This window comes from Hippopotamus amphibius, chromosome 3 (genome assembly GCF_030028045.1).
Source record: "Hippopotamus amphibius kiboko isolate mHipAmp2 chromosome 3, mHipAmp2.hap2, whole genome shotgun sequence".
Classification (NCBI taxonomy): Eukaryota; Metazoa; Chordata; class Mammalia; order Artiodactyla; family Hippopotamidae; genus Hippopotamus; species Hippopotamus amphibius.
Window position 1 is genome coordinate 127436075 of NC_080188.1, and position 14193 is coordinate 127450267.

The 14193-nt window shown below is 47.8% G+C and overlaps 1 protein-coding gene across 4 annotated transcripts in view; it reads right to left on the minus strand.

The window, feature by feature from the left end:
* The window catches only part of PC (pyruvate carboxylase), a 94822-nt gene extending 80629 nt beyond the window's left edge, over window positions 1–14193 (minus strand). For 2 of the 4 annotated variants that reach the window (XM_057725545.1, XM_057725547.1), the window contains exons 1-2: window positions 13512–13650; window positions 9290–9327 (exon numbers count right to left, since the gene is read on the minus strand). Coding sequence is in view for 1 of the 4 variants with exons in the window: in XM_057725544.1 (XP_057581527.1) it covers window positions 9290–9323; window positions 13512–13651 (174 nt within the window). In the remaining 3 variants the exon portion in view is untranslated. Of the gene's footprint in view, window positions 1–9289; window positions 9328–13511; window positions 13652–14057 lie in introns of those variants that run through there. The other 2 variants (XM_057725544.1, XM_057725546.1) reach the window with 2 other exon arrangements.

Consider the following 14193-nt stretch of genomic DNA (forward strand, 5'->3'; position numbering starts at 1 on the left):
AGCTGTGTGTTCTCCCCAGCTGGAGGAGCAAGCCATGAGGGGGAAGAAAACTGACTCAGAGTTGTAAAAACAGGACTAGACTCAGACCTTTTCTAGGAGGTAAAGTAGACCATCCCCTAACTTGTGACTTCAGACTCTATGTACTTCCCCGCTGGTCAGCAGGTGCCCCTCTATCTATTCTAATGCTTTCTCCAGGTAAGTTCTCAGGACTAACTGCTCTGGTCTCAAGCAAACTCAATTTTCACAGGAAATTCTGAGTTGGGTTTAATAGCCCATCTCCAAAGATAGCGCCCCACTCCAACTCCCTATTTCTACGCCTCTCCACTTTTCCCAGCCTCAGTCCTTCTATACGAATGTGTTGCTTTTCTTGCTCTGCATTTCAGGATGGAGGCACAGTTGCAACTGAGAGCTCTCCAAGTCCTCTCTCCACTTTGCCCCATGACAATCTTTCTTCTGTGTTCACTTCTTCCTTCCCATGGCCATCCCTTCCCTGGTCCATGCACGCAGCAACAGCAGGTCTCAATTGCAACAACTGCCTCTCAGAGCTGGTTCCCCACCCTGACCTCCTGCTTCTCCCCATGCCAGGTCAGCCACCCCACTGCTTCCAGAAGAGTTTCTCAAAACCCCATTCGCCTTTGTGGTGGGAGGAGGGAGGCAGCTCAAGCATCTCAGAGGCGTCTTGTCTGAAATCCCAACAGGCAGCTGGGTGTTCACAGAATGAATCTCCCAGCCCTGATGCTCGCTACTCACCAACAGCATCCATTCTTTCAACAGGGCTTCCTAAGTGCCAAGGTCCTGTGGGTTCAGCAGAAAACAAAGGAGACACAAATCTCCACCCTCATGGACCGTCCATCGCCTTCCTCCTGCCAGTGAGGCTGCGGGCATCACCCCTTCCCAGTGCCTGGCTTTTCTCACCACCATGACTTTGCTCCGTGTGCCACTGCCTGGGTGCCGTCCCCTCCTCTCCACCAACCCAAATGTGACTCCCTTGTTCAAAGGCCAGCTCCCCCAAGAAGTCCTTCCTGAGCAGCTCCCCTCCCACCCAGTCCCTTCAGCTCGCAGGCCCTTGGATTCATGTGTTCTACTCTCCATGATGAGTTCTCCTGGAACTGTTCTCCACTGGTCCCATCAAACACGGCCAGCACTAGATGTAAGTGCCACTTTACATTATTTCATTTAAACCCCCCCCCCAATAGCCCCATGAGAAGGTCTTATTGCCCCTATTTTAGAGACAAGAAAACCAAGGCTCAAAGAGCCTAAGGAGCTTGCCTGCTAATTTTCCAGATTTGTTTTTGCATTTAACATCTTAACCTGCCACAAAAACAGCGCTCAGTAAATGGCAATTATGACTGTCCCTTACCAACTAGTCACTGCTTGAGCGAGCATGTATTTTGCCCCAACACATGCATTCCTCCTCTCCTCAACCACAGGATAAGCCACCACGGGCAGGGGCCATGTCGTCAGATCCTCTTGTGGCCTTACGGCACCCAGCATCTGTGCCTGCCACGGATGCACAGCAAATGTTTGAGGAAAGGACAGACAGTGTCTTAGAATAACGCACAGTGCTAACTTTTGCCCTTCTTAAGCCATTCAGTCAACTGTGAAAACTCAGGATTATGTCATGGGGAATTTATTCTGCCAAATATTGAAATTGCCATTTAAGAATATCAGAAGTAAAAGGGGATGGAAAGATGGTTCAGGTCAGCAAAAACACAAATGGCTGTTTTGCAACTGGCTCGAAAGGAACAGTCAAAATTCAGAAAGGCTGAGGAAAGCCACAAGGTCTTAGGCAACATGGCAGAGAGGAGAGCCCTGCCCTGACTGAAGACTCCCAACTGGCCACAAGCCCAAGCGACAGCAATTGGCTTTGGGGACAAAGGCAGCAAACACAAAGAGAACAAACAAACATCAAACAATAAGAGATTAATTTCAGAAAGCTGGAGAGTGTCAGGTTGGGCTTTTCAGACCCACGCACAGTGACACTGAGACATTGTGTTCTAATAGTCTGTGGGACAGCAGGAAGAACCCAAGACCAGGAATTGGAATTGCTGCTTCCAAAGCTGGCTCTGCCTCTTACTGGTGGAGCTGGGTAAGTCACTGAACTGCCTGAACCTCTGATCCATCATCAATGACAAAGAAACCATGACCTTAACCTGTCCCAGTGAGAACTGTCCAATAAATAATAAAACTGTAAAGTGCTGTACACACATAAGGAATATTATCAACAAAAGCAACACAACATCAGCAGGGGGTTCCACAATGTCCTAGGGTGTGCTAGTTGAGATTAGACCCCAATATTTGTTGCAACTTTGATGGCTGATGGGTAGAGAAGAGACTTCCATTAGTAGATTGTAGTAGTGGTTCCATTTTTCTTGAGGTAAAGGTTGAACTCACCTTTGGGGACAAAACATTTTTCTTCTGTGTTTTAATTCCATTCTGTTATCCCCAAGCATTCAGTAAAATTTTGTGAAATATCTAGTAATATTTTTTGAAAGATGTATTTTGAGAAGTTATGAGATGGGACTGTTTGCATGTTGAAGGCAAAACAGTATCAGGAAAGAGGCAACAGCCCTGAGACAGGGAGAACTAGTGACCTGCAGAGGAGTAAGTAGACAGCGGGCCAAGGATAAGTAACCCAGGTAGATTTCATTCATTTAATAAATATTTTCTGAGCCTCAACTATGTCCCAGGCTCAGTGGAACACATAATAGGCATTCCTTGGGTATTTCTACAAAATACTTGCAGAGGGGAACTTGCTAAAAGAATTCCTACAGGTCAAGTGTGAAAGGAGCTTGAGTAATTGTTATTTAGGGACTAGACTGACATGTTATCTCTGAAGATGGAAGAGATCAGAGCCAGCTAGGTCAAAGATGAAATACAGTTGAAGGTTTTGCCTCACATGGCATCTATGTTCATCCCACTGCCTTCTGGTGTCCATGGTTTCCAAGGAGAAATGAGCTCTTAATCTTATCAAAGGTCCTTGTGATTGAGCCCTTATCTCTCGCTGCTTTCAAGATTCTTTGATTATGATGTGTCTCGGTGTGAATCTCTTTGATTTTACCCTACTTGGAGTTCACTGAAATTCTTGGGTACATAAATTACTGTTTTTCATAAAATTTGGGAAGCTTACAGCTATTATTCCTTCAAACATTCATTTTGCTCCTTTCTGTCCTATTTCTAGGACTCTCATCACATGTATGTGTCTGAGGCTCTGTTCATTTTCCTTCATTCTTTTTCCTTCTATTCCTCAGTGTTTCATTTCAATTGACCTATCTTCAAGTTTGCTGATTCTGGGAATTCCCTGGTGGTCTAGTGGTTAGGACTTTGTGCTTTCAGTCACCAGGGTATGGGTTCATTCCTTGGTCAGGGAACTAAGATCCCACAATCTGTGTGGTGCAGCCAAAAAATAAAGTTTGCTGATTCTTTTGCCTGTCCAACTCTGCTGTTGAGCTCCTAGTGATTTTTTCACTTTAGTTACTGTAATTTTCAACTCCAGAATTTTTTTTTCTTGGTAATTTCTATCGCTTATTGATCATTTTTATTTGGTGAGGCACTGTTCTCATACTTTCCTTTAGTTCTTTACATTTTTTTTTTTTTGGCCATGCTACAGTGGGATCATCTTAATTCCCCGACCAGTGATTGAACTCGGGCCCCCAGCAGTGGAGGCTCGGAGTCTTAACCACTGGACCGCCAGGGAAGTCCTAAAGATATTTTTAAATAGATGATTTAAAGTCTTTGTCTATAAAGTCCAAGGTCTGAGTTTCCTCAGGAACAGTTTCTATTGATTGCGTCTTTTCCTGTGTACATGCCATTCTTTACATGCCTCATAATTTTTTGTTGAAAACAAGATTCAGCCATTTTTCATGAATAAATGTTCCTTGGATGCTGCAAGCCTTTGGTTAATTTCCAGAGTTCTGAAAAAGTTGATTTTGACAATTTTTGCCAGTTTTCTCATTTCTTTCACAAAGGAGTATCTTTTAAGAAGTCCTTATTCAACCATTCCCCAGGAATCTCTATCTCGTACGGCAGTTATAAAGAGGTTTTCATCCCCCTAAACAATTTTTTGAAGAATAGGGGTAAATGAACTCTGATACTTGAATACTCTGTACTTGATCTTAAGCCCCAAATAGTTATAAATGCCACGCTTCTCTAAATTTTTTTAAAATCTGATTTAAAATTAAGACATAGCAAAAATTTTTAAACATGTAATTTTATAATTCCAGCATCTAGAAAAAAAAATTGAAATAATATTCCAAAATAACCAAAATGAGATATTATACATTTTATCTTTCTCAAGTAAAAGCATCATGGCTCTTGTTCTGTGGTAAAAGAGTTAGAGCAACAGTTTGATTAGGGTACATGGGCTATATTTTAAAGCTGCATTATATGACACTGAATGGATGGCATATGTAGCAATCCTTTTCTGATGTACATTTTGGTGGTTTCCCATTTTTTGCTATAAAAATGCTGATCCCAACAGCCTAGTATGTTTGTGTGCTTGTCACGTTATACTTTAGGTTACATTTCTAGCACTGCAATTGCCATGTCAAATGCCTTTTTTTTTTTAAGTTTTAGGTTTAATTTTCTCTGTAACCTCTGCCATTTAATGCCCTACTCTCTCTCTTTGAATGGAGATTCTGACACTCAGTGATGTCATAGCCGTCATTTAATAGACTCTTACGCTGTTAATCACGCAACACTCCCTCACTACCTTAAAGAGTCGAAGGTGAGGAAAGACTGTATTTAAAACTTCTGAGAAGCGGGAATCTAAGACAGTCCCCCACTCAAGTTTCCTTTTCATGGAGCTCCACAGACCTTTGCTCTTACCCACACGGAGCCATGTAAGCATCAGACATCAGGGGAGAGGTCAGACTGCATTAATAATCATCAGCCAGGTCCCACTCACCAGTCACAAGCTTCCTAAGGTCACACCCAGTGACCAACACATGCATGCAAGTCCACACCTGTTTATCACCTAAAATTCAAATCTCTAACAGGAATTTGGTAACAATGTCCCCTCCAAAGAGGCTTGCAGCTCTCCAATGGGAGGTCAGGGAGAGGCCAGGGTTCTCACCATTTCCAGGGGGATGAACTACAGAACAGGAAAAGGCAGGCATGAGTTCCAGGTGCCAGAATTTCTTAGTAATCAAGCCTGACCAGAAACCAAGAACGCTTAAGTACCAGGCTCCCTTTCTCTTCATTTGAAAAGATATAAGATATGGGGAGGAAATGCCAGACCCAGACACTGGGGCTACAATTTCCACACTGCTGTGTCACTGGCATGATTTCAAAACTAGTCCTTGGTCACAGGTTTGGAAGATAAGCAGAATCTAAATTCCACCAACTTTGTATTTTAATTCCACTTTTTGGTGGCCATAGTGCACAGAAATGAAGCCTTAAGTAGATTAATTGAATCCAGTCACACAGCACAGTAGCCTGGGCACAGAAGTGCAGAGTTTCATGAGAAGAGAAGGATTAGGCACGCTGCAATCCAGGGCACATGGGCTAGGAAACCATCCCCAACTGGGGGCAAAATGGCAATGACTCAGGGCTCTCTGCCTAGCAGCTGGACTCAGAGGCTAAGACCTAGTTTCACTCTGGGCAGCAGTCTCTGGAATTATAAAAAAGTGTTATTCAGTTGAGAAAAAGCACTCTGAAAGTCACTTAGGAAAGTAATTTACTACAGTTTGAGATCATATCATCTCCTTATTAGGCAAGCTTCTTTAATTGCAGGAAGATGAAATTTAAGCATATAAATAGGCCTAAGAAAATAAAAACCATAGTATTTATAATTTTGTGTTAAGAAATCTATGTGTATCTATTACTTTAGGCACTTCAATGTTCACGGGAATTTGGTCTGTCCAGAGTAATGAGTTAGTCTCAAGATTCCAATTAAAACATGTAACTGAGTAACTCGTTTAAACTTAGGATTTTAAGTGGGAATTTTACTAAGTTTAAAGTCGGTATCAGCTGATGGCAAGTAAGCACATGAAAAGATGCTCAACATCATTTGTCACCAGGGAAATTCAAATTGAAAGCACCATGAGATACCACTACATACCTTTTAGAACAGCTAAAATGAAAAAGACTGACCATCTCTGGCATTGGTGAGGGTGTGGAGGTACCAGAACTCTCATCCACTTTTGGTGGGAATGTAAAATGGTATAACCACTTTGGAAAATGGTCAGGCAGTTTGAGTTAAACATACACCTAGCATATGATCCAGCCACTCAGCTCCTACACATTTGCCCAAGATAAAAGGAAGTATGTCCATACAAAGACTTGTACACAGAGGTTCATAGCAGCTTTATTCAGAACCGCCGAAAACTGGAAACAGCTAAAATGACCAACAACAGGTGAATAGATAAACAAATTGTGGAATATCCACGAGTGGAATATTACTCAGCAATAAAACCAACTATTGATACATGCAACATGGACATACCTCAAAATAATTATTCTGAGTGAATGAAGCCAGACAAAAAAGGAATACATACTATATGATTCCACTTATGTAAAATTCCAGAAAATGCCAACTAATCTATAGTAACAGAAAGCAGTTCAGTGGTTACTTGGAAATGGGGGAGGCAGAGAGGGGTGGGAGAGAAGGATTACCAGGGGGCACGAGGACCCTTTTGGATAATCACGGTCTTAACTATCATGGTTTCACAAGTGCATGCATATGTCAAAATATAAATTGTACACTTTAAATAAGTGCAATTTATTATGTCAAAAATACCTCAATAAAGCTGTGTAAAAAAATAATAAAACAGTATAGGAATGTTGAAGAAAATCTAAGAGGCAGTTTAATTTATTAGATTTACAGGAATACTTCAGTATTCAAGATTTCATTAATCAGACAATTGCAAGTAGTAAAGGAAGTTGAAAGTAATTCATAAATGATTTAAAATTTTCAAATGAGTTAAGATTGCAAATGGATCAAATATTAACCCAAAGGCCCCTTAAAGTGATTATTAAAATTTCTAGAATCATAAATAGAACAGAAAGATTTGTAGCCTACACTTAAAAGCTAAGTGTAAGACTGGCCCTTAAATGAAGAATGAGATTCTTGAGTTTGTAACTTACACAAATTGAAAATCAATTTTTACAAGCAAAGTAACTTCTGAATAATCTTTGCATTACACAAAAACCCCGGGGGCAGATAAAAATCTCAGACATGCTACTCACCAGTCACCCAAAAGTCACCAAGTCACTTGGTCTCACCGGACCTCAGTTTCCTCATTAATGAGAGGAATGTTTTCCAGGATAAATAATCCACTTATTACGAATGATTTAATATTAATCAATTTCATATTGATACACGGCACGTCAGTAAAAGCACTCAGAGAAGAAGCATACAGCGACCGGCAAATAGAAAAGATTAGCAGCATGAGTGATAACTCTATAGTAACTGTAGCCTTTCCCAGACCCTGGGCTGACCAGTGACAGACGTGCGAAAGGTGACACACGTATCCTCAGAGACTAAGCATGACTCAGCACAGCCAGACCATGGAATCTCCCGGAGGCCTCAGCCAGAGATGGATGTCACTCAGAAGAGGAGCTGCCACATGTGGAGTCTGGCTCCATTCCACACATAGCTGGTGGAAATGTACTGAGAGAAGCCTTGGATATCCCAGCACCGCCCTCCACTGCCCCCTCCCATCCTCCCCCCCCACCCCCCCCCCCACCCCCCTCAGGCAACTCAGAATAAGGCGGTGAGAAACAGCAGCAATGAGGCGGTATTAAGATGACCCAGGGATATGTCTTCTGGCATAATAATTAAAAGAAAAAAAAAAAAGAGCCCACATCTACCTCCCTCCAGGATCACTAAAGAGACTGTAAGGAGGACAGGGGAGGGCAGGAACCTTCAGTGGCAGAGTCTTAGTTATGGTAACTAAGCAAAGCTCCAGGGACTCGGGAGGGACAGAAGGACTGAAAAGCCAAACAAGCTTTAACAAATTAGATGACCTGGCAGAAGAAGGCCCTTCTTGGTGACTAACTTTCCTTTCCTACTGATGGATTTGGAGAAGACATGCAAGAAAAGATGACACTCTGGGGGAAAAAAAAATGAGGGGGTGAGCATCTTGGATTCTGCTAATTAGCCTTCTCTGGGCCCCAATTTCTCAGCTGCGTAAGACAGGTGGTTTGGGACTGTCACTCAGCTGCTCCTGTAAGAGCAACAACCGTCAACTCTGTCAACCAAGGTGGGAGGCCGAGGGCAAGCAGAGACAGCAGCAGAAAGTCTGTGGAGGGTGGAGTCCGTCAAAGCTCCAGAGGCATTTCCACTCATACCACCTGCCTTTACACCCTGCCCGCTTTTCCAAGCAAACACCACCTCGGAGTGGAAAACGGCCACTGCTGACCCAAGACCTCGGCCACATGAGGACTGTGGAAAAATCTCAGGAAGCTTATGGGTCCTGAAGGGTCACCGGAGAAAAATCCCCGGACTACGGACTCCCCATGCTGAGCCCGGGACCTGAGCTCTGGGCAAAGTTGTCCCTGGGCCACTAAGTTCCCAGGACACCTGGCTGTGAAATGGGGGTAGCGATTGGCCTGCCTCTGGATGAAGGGAAGAGCATATCAGTGTCTGAAATGCAGGCGGGATGCTACACAGAGCCAGGACCATGCCTGGCTAGGGCACTCCCGCAGAGCATCAGGTGGCCTCCGGACTCGAGGGCCTTGGAATTTAGGCTGAGGAGATGCACCAGGATCATTGCAATCAGTGCAGTCTCCTGTGTGAGGGAAACCTTCAGAGCGTGAGGTTACAGAGGGCCGTGCTGCCACACCGAGCACTACATAGGGGGAAGACGGGGCAAGTCCGCTTTCACCCCCTCGTCAGCGTCTGGGCACATGTGTCAAGCGCTTTTAGAGCCAGCTGACAGAGCCACCTCCTGTGCCCAGCTGCCTGCCCTCCACATGGACTCAAGGGGTCTTCTCAGAGGCTGCCCAGCTCTACAGATGCTTCCTGTGGTCCTGAGGAGCCTCCCCACTCTCCCCACCCCACCCCTGCCAGGCATCCCAAGCCACACCCTTCCAGAAGTAGGGCCTCCTGCTGAGGCTGGCCAGCTGCCAACTGGGGCCAGCCGGGAGCCAGACATCACTTTCCTGTGAAAACCAAGAGAGCCGGGAACAGACAAAGACTGCTTCTATTTTCCAGAAAGCAGAGCTTGGCCTTTTTAATTTATTGTGTTTGATCACTGACGGGCCAGGACTGCTAACAGCTACAGCTGCTGCTCCTGAAGATGACCCGCACGCATCCCACAGACCTGGATCCAGGCACACGACTTACCCTCAGTGTGTGGTCAGCTCTCAGGAGGCAGGCGCTATCTAAATAAAAGGAGAAGAAAGTGTTACCCTCGTTTCTCTCCAAGCACTCCCCAGAGAACCCAGGAGTGGCAGCGACACAGACTTAGAACCCAGAGAAGAACTGCTGCTTTGCTTCCCCTGATCTCAGGGGTATTTGGGGGGCCACCAGGGCAGTGCAGGGCTGAGAGCACCCCAGCTCTGTTGTCCAGCTACCTGGGCTCCACTCTCTCGGCTTTGCCACCAGCTCCGGGAACCACTCAAAGCCTGTTTCCTCATCTGTGAAATGGGAGTAATGCCACCACCCAGGTCAAAGGGTTCCCGAGGAGGTAACACACTCAAAGCGCTGGCACCATGCCTGGTACAGAGGACGCACTCAGATGTTAGCCAACGTACCTAATAAGAAGTATTTAAGTGAGACTTCCCTGGTGGCGCAGTAGTTAAGACTCTGCACTCCCAACACAGGGGGCTCAGACTCGATCCCTGGTCAGGGAACTAGATCCCACACGCATGCCGCAACTAAGAGTACACATGCCACAACTAAGAGTTCACATGCCACAACTAAGGAGCCTGCAAGTCACAACTAAGGAACACATGCCACAACTAAGGAGCACACCTGCTGCAACCAAGACCTGGCACAACCAAATAAAATACTTTTTTAAAAAACAAGCATTTAAGTAAAACCTCTTCCTGGCACCTGCTACACAAGAACAAGAAGTTCTAGAAACTCTTCTAGTTTGACCTGAAGTGCCCGGTCCTCCCACCCACTTCCATCCAGCCCCAGGCCCATGTTCTCTGCAGAGCCGCCTCCAATCCTTCAGAAGCTACCGCCCCTCTGGATTCTCTGAGCCTGGTTCCTGTCTCACTCTGCAACTTGACACAAATGAAGAAGCTGACGTGTCTCCTACTTCGCCAGCTATTTCCTCAGATCCTTTCCTGCAGAGAGCCCCCTCCACACATACACACACACACACACACACACACGTAAGAGCACACCCCGTGCCTGGACCCATGGGAGCCCAGCTGGAGGTACATAACCACTTTCTGAAGTTTACAGACTGCTTATTTTTGAAAGGCCACACCTGTCCATCAGTTTTAACCGCTGGTCAGTAAAGAGCAAAATGGAGAGACAGGCCAGCAAACCATCAAATGAACTCAGTCCATGTTCCGAGAAAACCAGTTGCCTTGGTAGATTATGTCAAGACTGGAAATGAATGTTTGGGGCATTCAATTCAATAAAACACTTCTTGAGCACATACCCTGCATAAGGCACCATGCCAGAAGGCACAGGCTCTGCTCCCCAAGTGCCAAAAAGCAAGTTGTCGGGGGCTTGGTAATAGAGGTAAGGACAGGGTAATACGTGAGAGGGACTGCAGCGGGTACTCTGAGCCTGACAGCTTGGGGCAGACCCCAGCCGTGCCCTTTGCTAGCTGTGTGGCTCCAGGGGAGTTATTTCACCCACAGTGCCTCATCTGTAAGCAAGGAGCTAACAGTACTTTTGTGTAGGGTTGTTGTGATAATCAAATAATACATAAAAGGGGATTGGCAAGGTCCCTGCCACCACACAGTAAGAGCTCAACAAAGGTTGGCTTTTATTATTAATAACAATAAATCATTATTTATCATCATTATTATTTAAAGAGAGAACCCACGTCCAACAGCAAGGCTTAACAAAGGAAAACCTGAAAAGGAATCTCAACAGGACAAGATAAGAGGAAAAGTCCTGCAGAGAACAAGGTCACCAGGAAAAAGAGCAGAGGAAGGACACAAAGAAGTGAGTTTCGGGGCATCAGCGAATTGTCTCAGATGAGGCTGAAACAGAAAAGGGAATCTGTGGGGTCAAATGGAAGAAAAAGCCCAGTTGGCAGGACCCTATCCTTTCATCCAGTAAGGAAGAGGAAATGGTTTCCTCTTTTCGCCATTTTCCCATCTTCCACTATCAGGCCCTACTCCTTTGACAGTTTGGCAAAGTATCCACAGCTGAGATTAGCAGCAGCTAAGACACAGAAGGGAAGAGATGGTCAGGCGGGCCCAGGCAAGGCTTCAGAGAGAGCAGGCAAACACCCCACTTCTGTGAAGGATGTCTCTGGAAGAGAAACTCGCCCCCAAAGAGGCACACGTTCTGGATGTGGGGAGGAGGGCCCTGTTCAGAAGAGAGTAACACGCTACCGGGAGGCAGTCAGAGAGAAGGCCCACACTGGTCCTCAGGGGAAATGTGTACCTGAGTGAGATCTCCAGCTCACGTGGGAGAGTGCTGGAGAGAGAGCTGGACAGTCTGGGGCCTGCCCAGGACTTCCGCCCAGATCCTCTGACGCATGACAATCATTCCTGCAGCCCCTGAACGTGCTGCGACTTGGAATGACACCTGGGTCTGCAGTCCCGCCATGCCCCCGGTCCTCATGCCTCCACGGGCAGTGTTAGGACAGGCACCTAGCACAGCACCCAGGGCACTGGAAGTGAGACAAGGAGAAAACAAGGAAGAGGACCAAAAAAAAAAAAAAAAAGGGCAAGCCGCCTATACTGGCACATGAAAGGCAGGAGGGATCCACCAGTGACTATATCAAGGCAAACCCCCTCCGAGGGGTGATCCTGGAGGTGAGCACTGGCACGGAGTCAACTGAGCTGGGGCAGGCTTCAGTAGAGAGAGACAGACAAGGAGCAGAGGGGACTCTGGGTTAAAGTGTGGAAACTCTGAATGGCAGCCTAATTCAATTCAACCAACAGATATTGAGCAACTATAGTGAACAAAGCCCTTTCCTTCAGGGCAGAGCAGCCGCTAACAAACTTCTCACAAGGACACCTGCTCGTAGGTTGCTTACTAAACACAAACACAACAGACTGTAGTTCAGACCCACTGCTGCTGGGCCCTCAGAGCACAACCAAGCACCGCGGCGCCTTTGGTTCCAATCTCACTTCTGACTCACCCGCACCTTAGCAAGTACCCTCGCCTTGCTCCATCTCCAGCAGAGGCCTCTGCGAGGTGACCAACCAAACTTCTCACACTCAACTGGGAAGTGCTATTTCCTCCACGTTCTCCTTCCACCTTCCTCAGCCTTCCTCTGCCAGGTTCTAGTTACTTAAAACTTCATCACAAAACCCTGGCCGCTCAAACCCAATCATGCTTCTTCACTGCTGGTCCCGGTGGAATCAAGAGGCCCCAGTCCGCCTCCTCCACCAAGCCTTCCCCAGTCCATGCCCATCCAGCCCCAGCCAGTCCCGTTCTCCTCTCCCCAGCCTTGGTGTGTGTTTCGTCCCAATTTGCCAGCTTCTGCGGAACTTCCTCTTCCACGTCCTCCTCGGGCCATACCTCACCCACACCAGCTCCCTACAAACATCTGCGGCATGCTGCCTTGCTGCTTATCACGTTCTGTTTCTTTTTCTCTCCCCGAACCAGTCTGTTGGCAGTTCTAGGGCACCTCGTCTCCCAGGTCTTCGCGCAGCACCCCGTCCAGGGCTCTGAACATGACGGGTGTGCAAAGAATGCGATGAAGAGTTCAAGAGTTTAGGTGGAGAGCAGGCAAGCAGAAAAGCTGTAGCTGCGAGGGAATAAAAATGCTGAGCACATCCACCCCAGCGCAAGTACTGGCATCACAGGCAGGGGAAGGGTGAGCGAGGGAAGCCAAGGCTGTGGGTAGCAGTGGGTAAGGGAGCAACGGGGAAGACAAAGACTTCTTGGCCAGGACTGGGGAGGCTCAGGTTGTGGTCTGGCAAATAGTGGCCCCTCTTTGAGCCTCAGTTTTCTCAGCTACAGAATGGGGATCCCTGGCCTCCTCTTTCTCACAAAATGAATTTTAATCAGATTTTTAAGAATTTCAAAGCTGCCAGGGACCTAGGGACCTGACCTAGCTCTGGCCCTTGTGAAATGAGGAAAGGGATCCCCAGAGGTGAAACCACTCAAAGTACACAAAGCAAGACGTGCTGGGAGGAACCTGCATGGCAGGTCCTCAAAGCCAAGGCTTCAGATTGAGTGCCCACGAGGGCACTTCCCCAAGAGCCAGCTGCTACTCACTGCACTTTGTAAACTGCTAAAAGCTATAGAAATAACGGGCTAAGCACAGCCCCACCTCCTCCTAATCACTGCTTCTGGGCGCCCCAAGCTTCCCCTTCTGAAACTAAGCGGAATTACAAGAATGCCCCCCGAGGTCACTAGGAGGATCCTATGGGAAGCAGAGGGCAGGCACTCGGAACACGGAAAACCCTCGCCTTACACGCCACGGCTTTCTTCAGAGCTCAGCAACTTCCAGTATGATGGGGGACACTTGGGCTCCGGATTCTGACAGACTTGGGTTCGAGCCCTCAGGGACCTCGCGCGAGGCATTTGAGTGCTCCGTGCCCTCAGTTTCTCCATCTGCAAAATGGGCCCGAGAGCAGGAATAAGGCCGCCGCGCGGCCCCCAGGGCGCCGAGCGGACGAGGCCGGGCTGCGCCCGCGTGGGAAGGATGCTCGCGGGGTGGCGGACCCGGAGGACTGGGGCGAGGGGTCCCTGGGGCGAGGGGTCCCCGGGACCGGGGGTGGGGGGGGTGGGCGGGCTCGAGCAGGCAGTCCCCCGCGGGAGGGGGAGGGGAGGGGCGGCGCACGTCGCGTCGCGTCGCGCACCGCCCGCCGCCGTCTCCTCCAGCCATCACTCGTGGATCCCGCGCCGCCTTGGCGCGCGCGACCCTTACATAAGCGTCCCCCGCGGCAGCGCCGGCGCACGCCCACCCGCTCCGACCCGCCGCGGGAAGAGGAAGATGCACAGCGCCGCCGGCACTCACCTCCTCGCTGCAGCCGCAAGTCGTCGCCACCGCCTCTACTGCCGCTGCCTCCACTGACAGGGAACAGCTGCGGTCTCCGCGCAACCGAACTTGCTGCCGTCCCAGTCCCGCCTTACGGACTTACTATTGGCTCAGG